Source organism: Bubalus bubalis, chromosome 2, assembly GCF_019923935.1.
Source record: "Bubalus bubalis isolate 160015118507 breed Murrah chromosome 2, NDDB_SH_1, whole genome shotgun sequence".
NCBI lineage: Eukaryota > Metazoa > Chordata > Mammalia > Artiodactyla > Bovidae > Bubalus > Bubalus bubalis.
In genome coordinates, this window is record NC_059158.1 from 81,160,958 (window position 1) to 81,182,783 (window position 21,826).

General features: G+C 36.4%; 1 protein-coding gene across 1 annotated transcript in view; it reads right to left on the reverse strand.

The window, feature by feature from the left end:
- The window catches only part of XIRP2 (xin actin binding repeat containing 2), a 73,795-nt gene that overhangs the window by 38,974 nt on the left and 12,995 nt on the right, over positions 1 to 21,826 (reverse strand). Inside the window, exons 2-3 of the mRNA XM_025275631.3 lie at positions 7,812 to 7,972; positions 2,092 to 2,223 (exon numbers count right to left, since the gene is read on the reverse strand). Coding sequence (XP_025131416.3) covers positions 2,092 to 2,223; positions 7,812 to 7,868 — 189 coding nt within the window. The 5' untranslated portion in view covers positions 7,869 to 7,972. The remainder of the gene's footprint in view (positions 1 to 2,091; positions 2,224 to 7,811; positions 7,973 to 21,826) is intronic.

Sequence of the window (21,826 nt, forward strand, 5' to 3'; positions counted from 1 at the left end):
ACAATGGGTTCTCAAAGAAAAGACAGAAAGAGGAAAGGGAGGAAGAATAGAAGGGAAGGAAAGCAGGAAGGACGGGAGAAAAAATATTCCTGATTTGTTGCCAATTCCCTTGGTATTAATATTCATAATATGGCTGATTTCAAGCTATTAACATGATATTATCTGGTTTTCAAAATTCCTAAAAATTTAATAATGAAAGGGTTGGCACAAGCCAGCTGCTCTAGTATACCTCTGGAGATTACATCAAATCTCCCTTCTACAAGATTGCACTTTTATGAATCTGTAATATGCTTTTTAGTTTAAGACGTTTGTGGTTGGGTTTTTGGTCTTTTGCAAAATAAAGTGTCCTAATTGATATCAAATTTTACAGATGATGAAATGCTTTCACGGAAATGCCTGTTGTTATCTTTGACCACCACAATCACCTTGTGAAATAGACAAATCACTCATCGGTTTCTCCATCTTAACAGAAACTGACTTGAGGGGGTTATGAATTTGGACTATGTAGTACTGGCAACATAATTTGCGATACTCAGTGTAAAATGAAAATGTAATGTTCCTTGTTCAAAAATCATGAAGAATTTCAAGATGATAGCAGAGTATGAAACTAGTGCAGGGCCCTTCCACCCAAGGGGTCCTGTGTACCTGCTCCCCATGAAGGCGGCCCTGGGTCTACGTGACTCAGCTGATAAACGTCAGAGGTGGTGCATGAACTCGTATCTACAAGTCTCATAGTTCTTACACTCTATCACACCGCTTTCCTGTAAGTTAAATGATCTGTAAAACCTATACTTCTACGTAGGATTTATTTAAATTATTAATAATGACTATATATCATGTAGTCGATCAATTTCAAGTAAATACACATACTTGATTCACTTAGATTCCTATGTTGCAAAAGCTATATTTTAGATCACAAGTGTATCCAATCCCAGGTTTCCTTGGTGGCTCAGTGGTAAAGAATCCACCTGCAAGTTTGATCCCTAGGTCGGGAAGATAGCCCTGGAGAAGGAAATGTCAACCCACTCCAGTAATCTTGTCTGAAAAACTCCATGGGCAGTCCTTGAGATCACAAAAGAGTTGGATATGCCTTAGCGACCAAAGGGCTAACAATATCCAATCTTAATTTATTTACATTTCCTTTAGGAAAAATTAAAAGAAATCTTGCCTTAAACTTGAGCTACTTAAAATTTTTTTTCAAAAAGCCAGAAAAAGAAAACAAATACTAATTCACATATCAGACTTTTAATTAATCTATCTGATATACTTTCCCTGCTACCCTACCACTATACACACTCAACTGCCTTAATATTCAAAACTTAGACAACTCTAAATATCCTTGGGATTTTTCTGAAAAAACAAAAACTAAAACAAAAAATACTTTTATGTCCTATGACAACATTTCAGAACTATCCCAGTTACTTTCTTCCTCATAGAAAGGCTATTTATAGTGCAATTACTATTTTTCACAGTGCCAGGCTCAATCTAATGAGTTTTATTACTAATGTTTTCACAATCAAAAATCATTATAACCCATGACAATATTTGGTGATATATGACAATGGAGTAATTAAATGGGAAAATAAATCTTTCATGTAAGATAGCATTTAGAGGTTGCATTATTAAGTTTCATATAACATCTGGGTTCCACTACTCAATTTTTGATGATTTTAAGAAAGCAGAAAACTCATCAGAATAAGCAGCTGAATAATGCTTCAAATTTAATCTATGCAAACAAAGAACAGGTAGTTTATCATGAGTTATAACGTAAAGACAGAGGTTCAATGTAAATATTGTTCTCAACATTTCTGTTTACCTGTTGACTTAGACTATTTAATTTTCATTTTTGAGACAATACAAGCTGAGAAAAAAATATTCCAGATTTTCTAGAAACATGTCAAAATGCTCTAATAAGTCAATACGCTGATATGCTTTCAGGATGATTTTCAAAACATTTCAAAATTACCATTCTTGATGAGTAATGTAAACAAATATACCACCAAAGAGGGCGGGTATGTGTGTTTTATATCAGCACTGAAATAAGAGCATTTCAGCCCGACAGGATTTATCCTTTACTAATAGTAGTATTACCTGCTTAGATCTGTTCTGGTGTTGGTACTGAGTGAAGGTATTAGAGGAAGAAGCAATTTTGTCCTTCTCAAATTGTTTCTTCACTCTGGCTAAACCACCAGGTACTGTGCACATTTCTGATTCTTCCAGCATCTAAGACAAATTAAGAAAAAGGAAAATTCAACTTTACATCATCTCAGGGTGGGATTCTCAAGCTGTTTAAAAAAAAATCATTGACTGTTATTAATGGTTGGTATAATAGAAAGACAGTAACATAAACAATTATTTCAGAAGGGCTTTATTACAGAAAACCTTAATAAAAATAATCTATCCATGTTGGATTTTCATGTGTTAGTCTTCTGATATAAAGTTAGAAGAATCTTCAAAGTATTGAGTTAATTTTCTTTATCTCAGATAGATTTTGATGTCTGGAGATTAGACCTATTAGAATGTATTTCTCTCATACTACACAAACTAGCCAGATATTAGAATAATGGATTAAATTTTAATCCATAATAAAGTCATCATTAAAATTCCAAATGTCTAGATAGGTAACACATTATTAAGAATATTAAAAAACATTTGACTTATTCCAAAATGTACTTAAATCATTAAGGATAAATAAAATAGCTTTGGAGTTATTTTAGGGGAGCATATTTTTAATCATATGCAAAAATATTAAAGTTAACAAAAATAACCACTATTTAATACATAGTGCTGAGTGATTTTCTTCTATATGTTTACATATATTTTTTCATTTGATGTTTCTCCATATTCTGTGAGATATGAACATTTATCATCCTCACTTTAAAATGAGGAAATTGAAGTTTGGGGCAGTAAGACATCTTGTTAAATTCTCACAACTAGGGTGTGAGTGTGGGAGCTGGAGTTTGAACCCACATCTGCCTGTCTTAATCACAGCTGTCTGTCTTAACACTAGCCTTTAAAAACTAGGCAGAAAAACAGATACTCCGGGCTGGATGTACCCTAGGACTCAGCTCTTAGCCTTGGTATATGAGACTCTGGGTTGGGGGGGAGGGTCTAAGTTTAGAAAGATCCTGGTCTATGACTGGCAGTTTACGGATGAGAAAGCTCATTCTAGTAGGAGTCACTTGGAACAACCTGAACAACTTTGAGACGTTGTCTCAGATACTCTGCCCCTTAAGAAGCAGTAGTAACGCGAAGGCTTTGGTTTTGACGATTCAGCATATTCCCCAGCCCAGCAGGCACTCAAGCCCAGGTGGGACGACAACTGTTAAGCAAACAGGCCCCAGGCCAACCCGCTCTCCTCTAGAATGTGTCCCAGTACGAGACTGAGAGGAGATTCAGTGACACTTCATGCATAGAAGGTCTCCTGAGGTCTGGCCCAGTCCTGACATAACCCTGGAAGACTTGAGACCCGAGAGTAACTGGATACTTGTGAGCTGAGCTTCCCTGGACTGTGGATTCTTAGGATCCTGAAATCTTGACTGAAATAGTTTCTCAAACAAGTACTAAAAGCACAACACTATATTGAGGTTTGCTATATGCTAAAGTGGGTTTCCAGAGGTGGCACAGTGGTAAAGAATCCACCTGCCAATGTAGGAGACACAAGAGACGCAGGTTTGATCCCTGGGTAGGGAAAATCCCCTGGTGGAGTAAATGGCAGTCCACTCTAGTATTCTTGCCTGGGATATCCCATGGACAGAGAAGCCTGGCGGGCTGCAGTCCGTGGGGTCACAGAGTTGGACAGGACTCACTGTGCATGCATGCACACATGCACGCAATACTCTAAGATACCGGAGATGAAATTAACATTCAGGATTGTCTGAATTACTGGCAGATACTCAAATGGTTGCTCTATCAAGTTTATAACCTTTCCCCAGTTACAGGGCCTGCCAAATATTTAAGAATAGCACATTAGCTCAATGGAAAGAAGGGATACTTTCTATCAAACTGTAACAAACTTCACACATAAATCCTAGTCAATTACTATCACTTGATACATGTTAAAATGGTAAGAAATTATGGCATCTCTTTTGAAATTTAAGATAAAGAAAGGGAAGGGCAAATTAAGGCTACAGTATTTCTCTTATCCCCATCATTTAATTTACATAAATGACCTTTTTCAATTGATCATGTATAGATAATATAGAAATATCAAATTACAGAAATCAAGCCAAATTTTGTTAAGAAGAAATTTACCTTTTCCAACAACTATAAACAATGTCCAAATGATGTGCAAATTAATCTGGTAGGTCTGATTAATTGTGCTAATGAATGGATACTTTCCTAGTATGTATGTTTGCACAAAAATATCAGTTCTTACACTGAATAGATTGCCTCTTGTCTACTAAACAAATTAGAAAAAAATGAATATATCCATTCATTCCCTTTAGCATCGTGCTTTGGAATTAGACCATGTTACACATGCAACAATGCATACAGTTTGTTAATATTTTCTAGTAATACAACCCAGTACTCCTGATGCCACTCGCTGGCCTAAGGGGGAAAGCCCTTTGAGCTATAGTTTAGTTAGTAGGAGTGAAAAGGTTTTCTTGTTTACTTCAGCTTGTAAGTGCAAGTTTACCTATGTGAGATGGCAGGACTTACTCAAGAAGCAGCCTGTGACTATGAGCTGGAGTGATGTTTCTTTGCTTAGACTGAAATCATTTTGCCTTGGTTACCACCAGGTACTGACATCTCAACTACTCCATGTACTTGTCAATGACCATATAACTTAGATTGCTTTGCGTTGAACCTTTAAAAAAATGTTTATCCTTATTCTATGTTTCCTATTCTTGGACCCAGCAATAAGATTTGGAATTTAATGGGTACACCAATAATAATTATTCTATTAACAAGTCCATTTAAATACCTAACACAAAATCTACCTAATGTTATTTTAATAGTAAGTTAATTTAAATATATAACACTTAAACCTAGGCAAGTATATTACATAGAGAATCAGCAATTTTGTTTACAAAGAACTGTTCTTGGTTTCTAGAGCAAAATAGAAATAACATAATTTGGGGAGTAGGACAAACAGTGATTTTGATCCCATGTATGAGCCTTAAAACCTTGGGCTAGAGTTCCTTAACCTCAGTTTTCTTTCTTATAAACTCGGGAGAGTAGCAACATATTTCTCACAGATTTTTTGCAAGTGTTGAAAAAGAAGATAAAGGAAATAAAATTGCACAGCACAAAATGTGTTGTTTTGTTGCTTAATAAATGTTACTTCTCCTTTCTCCTCCAGGGGGCTTCTGTGGACTGATGCTCTTTCACAGGCAGGCCTTTCCTTTGGTGGTGGTGGTGATGCAGTCCCTAAGTCGTGGCGGACTCTTGAGACCCCATGGACTGCAGCCCGCCAGGCTCCTCTGCCCATGGGATTCTCCAGGCAAGAATACTGGAGTGGGTTGCCATTTCCTTCTCCAGGGGATCTTCCTGACCCAGGGATTGAACCCTGTCTCCTTCTTTGCAGGCAGATCCTTTACCAACTGAGCTCTGAGGGAAGCCCCAGCCTTTCCTTTATGTTCAACACAATACCATCTGGCTGATTCTAGGACAAAGAGAAACTGATCTAGGACAAAGAAACTATCTCAGTGTGATTCAAACATAATGGATTCAGTTTGGGGCCAAATCAATGACTTCTGAATTCTGCACATAAAATATTTGGTTTATTTATGTAGACAACACTTGGTTATAAGTAGTTTCCACGCTTTTTTGATTAAACAAACATTTGATGCAATTGACCAAATGAGGCAGTTATTTTGCTGTGTCTTAGATACTTATCAGGATTTCTCTGAGATAATATATGTGCTCATTTTTCTCAAAATATTAGCTTAGGGGCAAACCAAACAATAGGGCATTTTTTGGGGCCAAAGATGCTTTCCTGTATAAGAAGAGGCAGTTGAATATAGTTAAAAGAGTACTAGAGTCAATAGACTTTGAATCTAGTCTGGCTTTGTTGCTATCTAATTATATTACCTCCCACAAATCGCTGTCTCTCAGTTTGTTTTATCTGTATATGGGCAGGAAAGACAGGGACTATTACATTTCTTTTATATAGACTTTCTGCAGAATAGCACTGCATGTATACCTGTGGCGGATTCATTTTGATATTTGGCAAAACTAATACAATTATGTAAAGTTTAAAAATAAAATAAAATTAAAAAAATTTTTTTTATATTAAATAGTGAGAAATTTAGTTTCCCATGTGCCCGATTTAAATGTTTTCCTTTTAACATACTATAAATACAAATCATGCCTTGTACACATTTGTTTTATGGTATATTATCCTCGTGCCTAGAAAGATAAAGTTCTTCCTAGATAAAAGATAGCTTAGTAAATAGCTAGTCTTTATCTAGGTATTTTCAAAGTCAGCTTGTTTTCCCAAGAAACATTTTTCCAATTTATTATCTAACTTGTGGTGAAGTTGCTTAATGATCCAGCAGGGGGTGCTATGTAAGAAGGCTGGCAGGAGGTGCTGGAGGGATACTATTTGTTATGGAAGTATTTAGATACTTATTTCTCTACATTCATTCAGCATCTATGCTGCGTCTCAAATGTATTTTAATTACGATGCAAAATCTTAAGGGTCATCTAGAATTGCAGTATTGTTAATGAGTTTGGCACAGTCATTCTTGTCTCTGAATAATTTGTAAAGAAAAACGCCACTTCACAGTAGCTATTTTAGAATACCACCCTTCTTGGCTATTCTCTCTCTCTTTTGGATAAATGAGCATCTTTGCTAATTTGAAGATTATAATTATAAAAGAATATCCTTACATTCCATTAAACTATAAAGCTTCTACCAATAAAATGACTTCTTAAATCCTGTGGCTCGAAGGCCACAGAATATGGAGCCCAACAAACTCTTTTGAATGACTTTATTATGCACTGGCTCTAAAAATCGGTGGTCTTACTGAATCCTGCTGTTTCCTATAATCATAATTGGTTTAGCAGAGTGCCTACATTGCTAATCTCCCTCATTTCTATGTTGATTAAGCTACTCGTAATGGATTTAGTGCATACAGAGAAATGAAAAAAGCAAAAGAAATTATATTGCCAGTGAATTTAAATTAACTATACATGTGACCAAGGAGGATGGGAGGCAGACCTACATTATTAAGATTTTGAAATTAATTCCCAACCTTCCTGAGGAGAATAGCTATAGGTTAAATGATAATTGTGGCAATAATAACACATTTATACAGTGCCTTACGGCTTACATGTAAATTATCTCTTTGACTCTTTGCAGAGACCCTCTGCAGTAGGTGGTTTTTCCCATTTTTCAGTTAAGGAAACTGAAGTTCAGAGAGGGGTTAAGATAGTAGCCCAAGTTTATACAAATGGTAAGTGGCAGCGTGCATGCTAAGTGGCTTTAGTCATGTCTAACTTTTTGTGACCCTAGGGGCTGTAGCCTGACAGGCTCCTCTGTCCATGGGATTCTTCATGCAAAAATACTGGAGTGGATTGCCATGCCCTCTTCCAGGGTATCTGCCTGACCCAGCGATTAAACCTTAGTCCCTTATGTCTCCTGCATTAGCAGGCAGGTTCTTTACCACTAGTGCCACCTAGGAAGCCCCAGCAAGTGGCAGAGCTGAAGCTTAATTTCAGATACCCTGAATTTGATACATAGTATTTCTGTTTTCTCTACTTTATCCAATTGTCCAGTAGTATTCTTATATTGCCATGTAAAGAGGGCATGTGAAAGGCAGACAATCAGCCGGCCTAATGCAGAAGCACCAGGAGCAGCTTACATTGGCGGAGAAGCTGCGGCAGTCGCCCCTGGAAACAGCTGCCTGGTACTTCGCCATCCGTTCCTTCAAGGACACCACCTCTTGGAGGTCTGACTCACTCTTGCTCTGCGTGGCAGTGTCTTCTGCAAATCCACTCGCAGGCTTATTAGGGCCAGTAGTCACTAAAAACAAACGTAGCATGCTCAGATACGATTCAGGTTTTGAAAAGAAAATCACATCATCTTAGGAACAGTGAAGGCACTTAAAACATCTGGTTTTGGAAAGCAGACTGTAATATACCACAGTATTGCCCATGTTTCATGGTCACCTTCTTTTTTTAAACTTTCAAGCAAAGCTACAAAATGCCCATAGAGAAGCATCTGCTTATGCAAACAGCAAATTAAAGTACTGCCCCTCTTTCCTGCCATCATTCAGATAAACAGTAAGTATTTATTAAGAGACACATAATGTTAATGAAACTCCTGAAGCACTATGTGTTGGGTTTACGCTAAATGCTATAAAAGCATAATCTCATTTACTTCTCTAACCATCTCATGAAGTATGTCCCATTATTTTCCAAAATTTACAGATAAAGAAAATTGAGAATCAGAGTAATTAAAAAACTTTCCCATGATCACGCAATTAGTAAGTGTCAGATTTGGTGGTTTGACTAAATCTTTAGCAAGCCTAAAAATTGCTCTTTGCCTCTCACCTTACCCTTCAACCCTCAAGGAGATAGATCTAGAAAGATCTATTGAGATAGATCTAAAATATGTGAATGCTATGAGAATTATAGACTGGAGTTTTTCCTTTTATTTCATAGAGGCATGTGTTACATAAGACAGAATTAATAGTTCCCTTTAAAAAAAACTTTTACCAGTCATTCCAGATCACCTGATATTTTTCTCATGAAAGCCATCTACCTGACAAAAATATAGGGCATTAGATATTACATATTTGCAAACAGAGCAAAAGCCTGATTGCATGACCACAGGATAACAGATGTTAGAAGCAGAAATGTCTTAGAGATACTGTAGTCTCATTTGGTCTAATCGGTTCCTTTTAGGCAAAAGGAAACATCTAAATGTTTCTTGATGTGGAAGGAATATAAGGATCCTCCCTGGTTAGTGTGATTCTCCATGTTTATTTAAATATTGCTGCCAGAGTTGATTTCAAAACTAGTTTTTGTTATTTAATTCAGTGTTCTTTGTTGCTATCACTCTGTTTGTTCGTTTACTATTCACTCTTTAAAAATTGTAATTCCAAAATCATTTCAAGGGCTCCTTCTGGGGCCAACCAGTGAATGGTGTGTGTTTTGATGTCTATCACTCATTCATACACCCCTTTCTCCTTAGGGCTTGTTGTTTTCTGGACTCATAGGGTAGTGGTTTTTGGTGTACTTTGTTATTTGAATTGGTTTACTAACACTGACTCAAAGCCCCAGAAAACCCCAATTAACAGACCACCAAGCTGTTTCCTCCCTGCCTTGTTCCCCTATCTTCTCACCTTGTCCCCACACTGAACCATCTTATTACATTGTTTGTTTTTTCCATCAGCTACTTCAAAGTTTATGTACACACAGCAATTTGAGAATAATATGTGTGACCCAGGAGAGATTAAAAATCATTTGTAGTTTGACTCCGTGAGTATTTGGCTTTCCTTAAGGACTTCTTATTATATTAAATTATGGATATATTTTAAGGTTTTAATTTTTTTATATTTTATTTCACTCATATCAAAAAGAAACAAAATATAAAGGAATAAGACATTGTATCATATGCATGCTGTGATTGTATAACCTGATATATTCACAATAAATGTGAATTAGTTTTTAAAATGTACCTGTCTTCCAAAAACTCTATATATCCACACAAAAGTATAACTCCTCCAGATAATCCTGATAAAAAGAGATTCCCACAAACTACTGAAAGCCTTTCACATGCTGAAGAAAATATATCTTTATTTTTCTCTGTGCGTTGTCTGTTTGTATAGATGAATTCTGATCATGTTCAGCCATACTCCTCTTGTTGTAAATGGTCACTATATAAATTTTATTGAACATGAACCACTAAAGTTTTTCCACATTATGATATAAATTTCATTTTGTACGTTATTCATAAAATATGTCATTCTTTTATCAGTCTTAATAGAAAGTCAGTAGTTTATTTTTGCAAAAATGTACAGAGTATTTACTTCCTAAATACTTCAATTTTTATCAATTTTTATCCTACTTACTGGGAAATGCCTAAGATTATTAATGGTCAGGAAATCAGTTGCCTGAGTATGAAAGAGATTTGGCTTCCATTGCCTTGTGGCTCTTTATTCTGATCACAGAAAAGACATTACATTTTAATCTCTGTTTTTCTCTCTCTCTCTCCCTCTCTTTTTCCCATCAGTGACTTTGCCTACACAGGCAGGGTAGTGGAGTAGAAAACCTCCCTGGAGCAAATAAATTGTGTCCATGTTTTTTAACCTCCTAAGTCAATGTCTTTTAATTTCCTCATCTGAAAAACAAGGTGATGCTTCCTGCTGAATGTACTGTGAGGCAGCAACCCATCTGTTCCTATCCTGATGTTGATGACACCTGATGTACATTTGTAAGGTTCATAAAACAGCCTCTTTTTTATTTTTAACTTATTTATTTATTGAGGTATAATTGCTTTACAGAATTTTATTGTTTTCTGTGAAACCTCAACCTGAATCAGCCATAGGTACACATGTATCCCCTCCCTTCTGAACCTCCCTCCTGTCTCCCTCCCCATCCCACCCCCCTAGGTTGATACAGAGCCCCTGTTTGAGTTTTCTGAGCCATACAGCAAATTCCTGTTGGCTATCTATTTTATGCACCCCACTCTAGTACTCTTGTCTGAAAAATCCCATGGACGGAGGAGCCTGGTGGGCTTCCGTCTATGGGGTCGCACAGAGTTGGACACGACTGAAGTGACTTAGCAGCAGCAGCAGCATATATTTTACACATGGTAATATAAGTTTCCATGTTACTCTTCCCATACATCTTACCCTCTCCTCCCCTCTCCCCATGTCCATAAGTCTGTTCTCGATGTCTATTTCTCTATCGCTGCCCTGTAAATAAATTCTTCAGTACCATTTTTCTAGATTCTGTATATGTGCGTTAGAATACAATATTATCTTTCTCTTTCTGACTCACTTCACTCTGCATAATAGGTTCTAGGTTCATCCACTACATCAGAACTGACTCAAAGGTGTTCCTTTTTATGGCCGAGTAATATTCCATTGTATATATGTACCACAACATCTTTATCTATTCATCTGTCGATGGACATGTAGGTTGCTTCCATGTTCTGGCTATTGTAAATAGTGCTGCAATGAACAATGGGATACATGTGTCCTTTTCAATTTTGGTTTCCTCAGGGTAAATGCCTAGGAGTGGGATTTCTGGGTCATACGGTGGTTTTATTCCTAGTTTTTTAAGGAATCTCCATACCATCTTCTATAATGGCTGTATCAATTTACATTCCCACCAACAGTGTGAGAGCGTTCCCTTTTCTCCACACCCTCTCCAGCATTTAGTGTTTGTAGACTTTTTGATGAGGGCCATTCTGACTGGTATGAGGTGATATCTCATTGTAGTTTTGATTTGCATTTTTCTAATAATAAGCAATGTTGAGCATCTTTTCGTATATTTGTTAGCCATCTGTAAGGACAGTCCCTTTCTTAGTGATGTGTGGCAAAGAAGATAGGAACATTGGTTGCCTGACCTCATGATATGCTCTTTCAGAATACGACTGAGATTAGAAACAGTGTTAACTGAGTTTAGTGTAACTTTAAACAGAAAGGCAACACAGAACAAAGTGGGTGTAAGACAGACTCAAAGATATCCTGTACAACACAGGGAATATAGCCAACATTTTGTAATAACTGTAAATGGACGATAACCTTTAATAATTAAATAATTTTAAAAAATTACTAATAATTGACTGAAAACTAAAGATGCTATTGTTATAAAACATTTGCAGAAAATAGGGAATAATAGAACCTGTAAGTGTCCTAATGGAAAACAGAGGGTGGAGGAACATGTTATAAGGCTACAGTGGTCTGTGAAAAAGAGGAAGGGAAAATAAAATTTTAGATGACTATTTCTGATAGAAAGCATTATAAATATTTACATCACAAAACCATTGTTCTAGACGTTATTTGTCTCTGGGATTTAGAGGTAATTCACTGTGCAGATGAGTAAATAAACTTTTTTAAAAGTTCAATGAATTCTCTCACATCTCCAGTTAATGAGTTCTCCAGCCCAGCCTAGACTCTATTGTAATCCTATATATAGAATGTTTTATTTGCTGATAAGAAAATAATTGCTAATCCACCCCAAAATTAATTCTTTCTGTAATAGAATATATCCTGTAAAGCACAAAGAGCATATAGGGAAGCACTTGGAAAGAATATATACCACTAACAAATCTAAGCTGTTATTATGAGACTATTGGAAACCAAGGGTAAGAATGCCTTTTCAAAGAATTCTGAGATTCTTAGGGAAAAGATTTCTATTATTACCTTTTGTAATATAAGAAGTTACATACTCCAGTTAGACCCAATTTATGTCCACTTCCTATTTTCTTAAATCATGAGAGAGTTGGTGACTATTTTTCATGTCTCTATTTTCCATGAGCCCCAAACATGTGCTTTTCTTCTGCAGTTTTTAAAAATGAAGAAACTGACTAAACCAATTGATCAATCAAGCAAATTTACCTAGGTTGCAAAATTTATTATGCTTCCTTGAATTTTACTTCCTGTGGAAAATCCTTGTTTAAGGAATTTTTAAAAAAGCAAAGTAGTATAAGGTAAGGCAGAATGCCCTGGTTTTGTTGAGCAATTATTCATCTGCATGTAATCAGTCACAGAAGGGTTTGCATAGTCGGCCTTCTGTGTTTTCTTGGAGGTGGTAATAGTTTTAAGATATCAGATATACAAAATGATGAGGAATAGTCAATGTTTTGAATACACTTTGAAATTTTCTCCTAATTTCACAATTTCTGTTATCAGTGAAAGAATTCTTAGAAATATGCAGAGACTACTATCAAGAGGCATTTCAAAGGGGTCACTGAGACATTTGCTATGAACTAGTCTTTGAATTAGCTGTTCAGGAATTTTCAAAGATGCAATTCAGTGTTTTTATTTTATAAATGATATGTTCCTAGAGCATTAAAAAATGACAAATCTATCCTTATTTTTCATTTAAAAATGTCTAAAAAGTGAATTAACAAGTTATAAATATAATTCTAGGGTCTTTTTAGAGTAATGACTTGGAAATAAAGGTTAATGTCTAGATACATAGTGGTAGGCTCAGTGTATTGCTTCAACTTATTTTCAAAATACAAGAGGCCCATTCCCAAATCGTAGTTGTGGGTAAAGTTTTATGGAAAAGACGATTATGTCAATGGATGTTATTGGATGAAAGACTGATATTGAACACCAGGAGCTTCAAAACTGGCCTGCACAAGAATGGTGTAAATTTTCGTGAGTCACCTCTTTACTTCTCCCTTTTGCCTGCACAATACAAGCTATGTGAAATAAAGTAAAAAAATACTTTGACCTCTTTATTTCATTAAGAGACTGTTTGCTAGAGTCTGAGTTGTGAAGCTGATATTTGGTCTCTCTGATTTAGAGCACAGGTATAAGCAGAGGTGTGTCTGATTTCCTAGCTGTGGTGAAATCAGAAGGAAAGTTATCAAAGGTGGGAAAAGAGCTAAAGGTATAAAAGTTTTTTAGAAGAATTAAAGCACACATTGAAGGCAGTTAATAGAGTTACTATATGTTGCAGAGGGCTCCCCGGGTAGCTCAGATGGTAAAAAATCTGCCTGCAATGCAGGAGACCTGGGTTCCATCCCTGGGTCCAGAAGATCCCCTAGAGAAGGGAATGGCTTCCCACTCCAGTGTTCTTGCCTGGAGAATTCCATGGACAGAAAACCCTAGTGAACTACAGTACATGGTGTCACAAAGAGCTGGACATGACTGAGCGACTTTATTTGTCATATACTGCAGAAGAGAAAAACCAATTGTGAAATACTAATGACAATGTGAAAGAAGATGACAAAGATGGATAAAAGACAGCAACATTCAAAATGCTACTGCAAGATAGTAGCATTTCAGTGGGAAGGTGGAGGAATGAGCAGAACAAATAAAAAATAGAATTTTTGCTGAAAATAGAAGAAATATTTGCTGAAAATAAAAGTTGGGCATTGGTAGATTTAAAGTATTTACCATAATCCAGGATAAAAAGTAATTTTAAAACACCAATAGTAAATCCTGGTAAAACATTTCAGAATCAAGGAAAAGAAATTACCCAGATAGATGAAGGATTTCTGTGATGATGAGGCAAAATTCAGGATGTCTTCTTTTTAACACTGAACACTAAAAGCAGTTAGAGAACTGATTACTGAAATTTTAGTTTCCATAGAGAACTAGAGTCTCTGTGAATTAGAGTCTATGTGAATTCAAGACTCTGAGAACTAGAGTCTATGTGAATTCAAGTTGGTACCCATGTGAAAAGTCAATAAAAATCCAAAACACAATCCTTTGAACAAGTCAGCCAAAAAGAAAACAAAGAGACTTAACAAAATCAAATGGAATAGTATAAAACCAAATGTAAATAAACATGTGCCAAACTTCACCTAAAAGACAAAAACAAATATTAATAAGTCCAATCATACGCCACTTGCAAGACAAAATTTAAAAAGAAAATATTGGGCAAGAAATTGCCAGGCAAAAATAAATGAAGAGGAGTTATCATGGCTATTTTCCTTTCATGCAGTAGCATTAAAAACAAAAATATGTTCAATGAAATAGAGAGCTATTCTATAAATAGAAGATGCCACCCCACTATGAAGCCATAGCAACAATGGGCTTCTGGATGCTGACTAGCATAGAACAGAAACATATAAAGGTCATCTGTAACAAAAAGGAGAATTTTATATAATTGTTGTGAACATAATTGCTGTGGATGACTTTAATATTTTTCCATCTTTGCCATACGAAATTTCAAAAATAAATTAGCTGAATTATACTTTAATAAGGTTTATTTTAATGTCATTTATGTATTATTTATTATTAAACAAATGCTGATTATAATAAATATCCATTATGCTCCAGAACCTCCAGTCTAATTGGTAAGAGAGACAGGCAGTTTTAGTTCAGAGCGTTTATGGTTTTCCCTCAGGTTGAGTTGGGAGCCCCTGGGATGGGGAGAACCTAATCTACCTGGGTGTGTCATTGCGTTAGGTGTCAGGAAGGCATCCTGAGAAGTGGAATATCTGCACTGAAACAAGAAAGAGTTGGCATGTGACCATGTGGAAGAGAAGAAGATGCAGAAAAGGAAGGAAACAGCAGCATTACCAACAAATCGTGTTGGGAAAATTAGCCATGCTTTTGAGGAAAACATTAAGAGTTTCTCACCACATGTCAAAGTCAGGAAAATATTTAGAAAACACCTAATATGACCAGATTCACACCACCAAGTGCTTTGTCGTGATCTTATTTCTAAAGCAAGACTTAACTGATTTTTAAAATGATGAAAATTCCTTAGAGAGATATAGCTAATTCATAAAATGAGTTCAGTTGGACTTTCTCAGCATAAAAATTCAAAGTGACAAAATCTTTCAAAATATGTATTGAGACAAAAGAAAACTGGAGGACAGACAAGTATAATAAATAGGCTGAAGTGTTAATTTTCTAATTTTCTGTAAAGAACACTGGTTGAAAAAAAAAGCTAATATTATTGAAAAGATAAATAAATGACTCAAAAGAATGATTCACAAGCAAAAAAAAAACAATAGAAAATATGTATAAAGTGCTTTCTACATGTCAGACATTAGTCTTTCTAATGCTCTCAACTGCCTTATGAGGTAGGGACTATATTTATTTTTAATCTCCATTTTACAGATAAGGAAACAGAGACACAGAAAGACTGTCAAACTTGCTCAAGATCAGGTGGCTAGTAAGCTTCAGAGCTGGAAAGGAAGCTAGACAATCTGGCTCTGGGTTCTGTGACTTAAGTACAATTCTATGCTATATCTCAAGAAGTACAAATGTCCAAAAACCAAACCCAAACAATTACCTTCCCAAGGAAAGAGATGAAGTAAAATTCAAACAACAAAATGATGTTGTTTTTTTTGCTGACTCATTGCATATGCAATAAAAACATATAAAATAAACAAATAGACTTAGAATACTGATCTGATGTATAATTATGACTCAAAAGAAATTCTAAGGTTTAATAGTAATTTGAACTCTCAGGCAGAAAAATAAGAATTTAAAGATTTTTTTATTAGAAATTTTCTAAAATAAATTTAAAAAGCCTTTATTTAGTCCAGACTAAAAGCCAGGCAAAGAATGAGCTGGAGTGTCACAAAAGTCCACAAAACTGATGCAAATACAGATGTCAGCTTCAAGAAGGCAAGTATACTTCTGGAGACATATTAATAGCCTTGCTATTATATTCTGGATGCATTCTAAAGAAGTCAACTCTTAGTACTCAGAAAATTGACTTAGAACTAAATTGGGAGAATGATGAACTAAATTCCATAAAATCTAAATATATGATTTATAACCCAGCTCAAATTTGTGTACACCAGATCAAATCTATGGACATACCATAGACTCAGAGCCATTAGCATGAATAAATTTTCTATAATTCTTTACATTTGCATATCCCTCAGCTAATAATAAAATTCATCTCTTTTAAGCATTCAGAATGCTGCTGCCAAGTCAAATTTGTACTCAATTTGAGTTTTATATATTTTACCCTTATTTGAATATTATAAAACCAAGAAATAGGTGGAGAATAAAATGAAAGAGCAAGTGTATAGCAAATCTTGCATTAATTTACAGTGTTTGAAAAAAACATGGAGAAGAAGGGCAGAGAGTTAATTGAGTAAAAGTGTTTGACATGGCGGCACAAAAGGCATGCTGTGGCATATGCACCCAGTAAATCAGATTCCACCTTTTAAACCAACCTCCCTCTGGCCCCATTCCCCCCAGAAGCATTGTATCGTGTGTACTCTAGTCACCTCTCCAAAATCCATTCATTCATGTGATTTGCACGATTTATACATTAACAAGAACAGATCATCTCTCAGGGTAATAAAAAGGATTAGTTCTTGCCTTCTTAGTAAATCTTCCCTAACCACTATTCTTCTTATTCAGGTATTGGAAGAGATCCTACACATCCAGTTGCCTTATAGGGGAGAAAGACAAGGTTTAGCAATGTGGTAAACAAAGTATAGGTTCTCAACAGATGTGTACATCCTTATCCCCAAATCTGTGAGAGAGAGTGTGTGCGTGTGTGTGTGTGTATGTTCAGTTATGTCCTGACTCATTGCGACCCCATGGACTGTAGCCCACCAGGCTCCTCTGTCCATGGGGTTCTCTAGGCATGAATATTGGAGTGGGTTGCCATTTCCTTCTTCAGGGGATCTCCCTGATCCAGGGCTTGAACCTGTGTCTTTTGCTTTTCTTTCATTGGCAAGTGGGTTCTTTACCACTGCACCACTGAGAAGCCCCAGAATCCATGAATATGATATTTTATTGGGTTGACCAAAAGTTCATTCAGATTTTCCTGCAAGATATTTCAGAAAATCTTGAGTGTACTTTCTGGTCAACCCAATACATGACAAAGGGGACTTTGCAGATGTGATTAAGAATTTTAAGGTGGGAAGATTATCCAGGATTGTCCAGGTGGGTTCAATGTAGTCACAAGGTTTCACATGAGGGAAAGAGAGGCAGGAGACTCAGAGTCAAAAAGGAGAGGTAATGACAGAGGTGAGGGAGGGGGAAGAAGGTGAAGAAGGAGAAGAAAAGGAGGAGAAAGAAGTGGAGGAGGAAGGAGAAGAGGAAGAGGAGTGAGAGGGAGGGGAGGAGGAGAAGGAGGAGAGTGGGGTGGGGGAGAGAGAGATGTAATACAAAATCTAAGCTACAGGCTTTGAAAGCAGAGGAGAGATTCCATGAGTCAAGGAATGCAGGTAGATTCTAAAAGCTTAAAAAGGTAAGCTCCCCCATAGAACTTCTAGGAGGAAGGGGTGGGGGGCGTCCCAGGCGACACTGTGATGTTGATCCAGTGAAACTTGTTTTGGCCCTCCAGAACTGTAATAGAATGGATTTGTGCTATTGTAAGCCCAGTTGTATATATTAATAACTGTTTGCATTAATTTGTTACAGCAGCAATAGAAAACTAATACAAGCATCCACTATACATATATATACACCACACCAAGTCGGAAATCACTACACAGTAAATTATTTTTATGGCATATTTCAGTTCTAGCTGCCCCAAATTTCATAGATTTATATACACAAACCATGCTTTGTTGGAAACATCTTTGAATTTCTTTGTGCCTCAAAGAATAAATGTTCACCTACTCATATATAAGACTTAGTATAAAAGTCCAATTAGATTCTAATCTCTCTGAGTAACAGAACTGCCATTTCTAACTGTAATAACAACTTCTTGTATAGATTTGTCTTCTCTTTTCTGCAGCCCCTAGCATCTCATAAGAAGTTCTCCTGGTACAAGAGCAGTTATAAATGTATAGAATTTAGATGGAAATTAAATAATCATTAGTGCTTACTATTGCTAGTTTGGACATATTTGAAAATTCAATCATATTGCTATTAAATATTTTAAATTGATTGCTTGAAGTATTGGCCAGTTAAAAAATCAATAATTGAATTAAATGACTTAAATTTCTTTGAAATGGTCAAATAAATGAAAACTATTAAATGCCTATAGATGATGCATACTTTTACAAAATAAGTCTTGTTAGATATTTCCCTAACACAATGAGACTTATATTGCATTACAACAATAACTACTTGTTAATGAGTATCAATTATGTGTTAGCCATTTTACATGTATATTCCTACACATCATTTTATGTCTAATTCTTATAACAACTCTACCTGATGGGTGGTATTATTTCCAGTTTACTAGTGGCAAAAGTAACATTTAAAAAGATAAAACCATACAGTACGTGGCTGAGCTTGAAAAAGTTCAGGTATTTCTGAGTACAAGGCTATTTAACTCTGCACAGTCTTTTATGTAAGTGTTTTTCATTAACATATAACATTATAAAATAAACTTTTAATGAAGGGTATGAATCTCCCTTTCTGCTTCCTAAACATCTACACACAAATCCTTTATTTCAGAATATCTAGGGATAAATCAAAGGGAAACCAACAAGGTGAATTTTTGTGCCTCTAAGTGAATTCTTTTTTTGTCCTTATAAGCTTGAGTTTAGAACTGGAAATCAAGCAAATTCTTCATCTATATTTCTTTGGTCACTCACTGTAGAGCTCAAACTTGAGATAGGGTTAGGTATTGATCCAAGCCAGCAGGGACAGAGTCAAGCTTTTCTGTAATGGAAGGAAATGCAAAGCCAGGACTGCTCTCATTGCTATTGATTTGTTTTGCCTCAGGGCATGGGAAGTGGTGGCATGATTCCATCAAAGTTTCTTCTTGTTTAAATCTGTATCCCAGGTATACAATAAGGGTATTTGATAAACTCTCCCCTTAAGGCTGTCAGCATACCTTTGGTAAACATTTATTACTCATCTACTGTTGACCATAAAGAAGGCTGAGCCCCGAAGAACTGATGCTTTTGAATTGCGGTGCTGGGGAAGACTCTTGAGAGTCCCTTGGACAGTAAGGAGATCACATCAATCCTAAAGGAAGTCAGTCCCGAATATTTATCGGAAGGACTGATGCTGAAGCTGAAGCTCCAGTATTTTGGCCACCTGATGCTAAGAGCTGACTCATTGGAAAAGACCCTGATGCTGGAAAAGATTGAGGGCAGAGGGAGAAGGGGGCAACAGAGGATGAGATGGTTGGATGGCATCACCAACTGAATGGACATGAATTTGAGCAAACTCCAGGAGATAGTGAAGGGCAGGGAAGCCTGGTGTGCTGCAGTCCATGGGGTCACAGAGAGTCAGACATGACTTAGAGACTGAACACCAACAACTGTTGACCACGCATAGTGCTCAGGGCAGGGCACAAAGTAATCACTGTTGTATTTAGTCCTGCTCTACTTGAAAAGAGAAGAAAAGAAAAACCCCAGAGTGATCCTCAAGAAACACAGTGTTCTAAGTGTTGATCTGGCCTTGTGTCTAAAAATAGAACTACAACAGCTTGCATCATTTCCACATGCTGACTTAGGAATAAAAAGTTCCCATATGGCTGGCCCTGCCAAGGAAGTTAGCTTTTGTGAATATGCAGCAGATGGAGTCCTCCTGAGGTGGGGAATCCTAAAGGAACTTGGTGACACATATACCGCATCCCCATCCCCCAAACCACATTCATTTATACTGAGATGAAACTGAAGTAAAATAGATCAAGACTAATCATATTGATGGGGTTGAAAAGTCCCTCATATGTATCCTCATAATGGCTTAATTTCTCTTCAGATTTTTCCCACTTAACCCAAGCAATGAGTAGCTCTCTCTACTGTGTTCTCCCAATGTTTGAAAATTACACTTCTGTTTGTATTATGTGTTACTTTTTATTGTATTGTTGAATCTCTCTGTCATCCCTACTTTTCTCCCCTTCCACCTGTATGCAAGTTCCTCCAGCACAGGGCTGGGTTAAGCTCATTTTGGAACCCGTTTTATATCCGTTCTACCTGGGTTTCATCCTGCATGAGGCAAACCCAAGGGAGATTAACCATCTACTCTGGACCCAGAAAGCCTGATATTTATTCTGTCTCTGACACTTACTTTTGACTTTAAGCAAATTTCTTAACCCCTGGAAGCTGCTTTCTTCTTCCCTATAACAAGAAAATGATACCAGAACCCGAATGCCTGTGAGGACTGAGGGATATCTGATTAAAGTAATGAGTTTTACATAGTATCTTGCACATATAAATAATATATGTTCACTAGCTTCCTGTCTCCTTAGGTGGTGTTATATATCCTAGGTATTATTATCCAGATAATCTGAGATGATACAAGTCTGAGAATAATAACAGTTACAAAGTTCCCCAAATCTCAAAGCTAGTAAGTAGAAAGGATAGCACTGGAATGATCCATATGAATCTCAAGGCTATTCCATTCCTTTCTAAAGTCAAGTATCTGTTATGTCACTTGAAACAAGGAGAATACAATAGATCATGAAAAGTAGATAATTACTGGGAAAGATTGGGGCAAAGAAGGTGTACAGTCATGTTCATATGGCCACAGGAATGGAGAAAGTATTTCAAAGAGAAGAATGTCAATGAATGTGATATCCAAAGTAGTAGTCTGTCTGTGTTTTTGGCACTAGCCAATGAACCATCAATTTTTCACCAGGAAACAAGAGGGCAGTCCCCTAGAAAATGTGAAATGTGTGAAAATCACTCTAGTATATCACACTGTGGGGATGAATCTACTCCTTTTCTCCCTGCAAATGGTTCCTCACATTTCCCCCTTCCCTCTGTTTTTTAGGTAAAATCATGAAATCATCACTCAAAGCTATTCACATGTTTTATTTCCCTGTAGTGTCTCTGAGCAGTGGGCTTAGCACAATGAACTCTGGCCTGGACCAGTTAGGTAGTGATGACTGGGCTGCTCCTTAAGACTCTGCCATCCTTGTTGCTGCCTTCCAAAGGCAAAGAAAGAGAAGGATCCTGGATTCCATGTTTAACGATCCATTCCACTGCTGCTCTGGTAAGTACTTCTACATTGCTAGGTACCTCTGCTAAGTACCTTACTGAGATGTTTGATAACTGCTAAAGGAAGAGGGATTTTTATATTTGGTTAGTTGGAATATAGGTATTCTTTCTATTTCATCTGTATATTCCTTTACTTAAATTGATTTCCATCCCCTTTTTCCCCTAAGGTCTTGGTCTAGAAACTCTCCAAAGTTGATAAGTTTCTGCATAATTCACCTCTCCCTAACTCATTTCCTCTTTGATGTAACTTAACTTATTCTCACCCATTATTTCCTAATGTATTCCTTTTATATTCCTACTGCATACTAGCTTAGAATATGTTCTTTCCCTAAAACAATCCATTTTTATTTTTCAGGC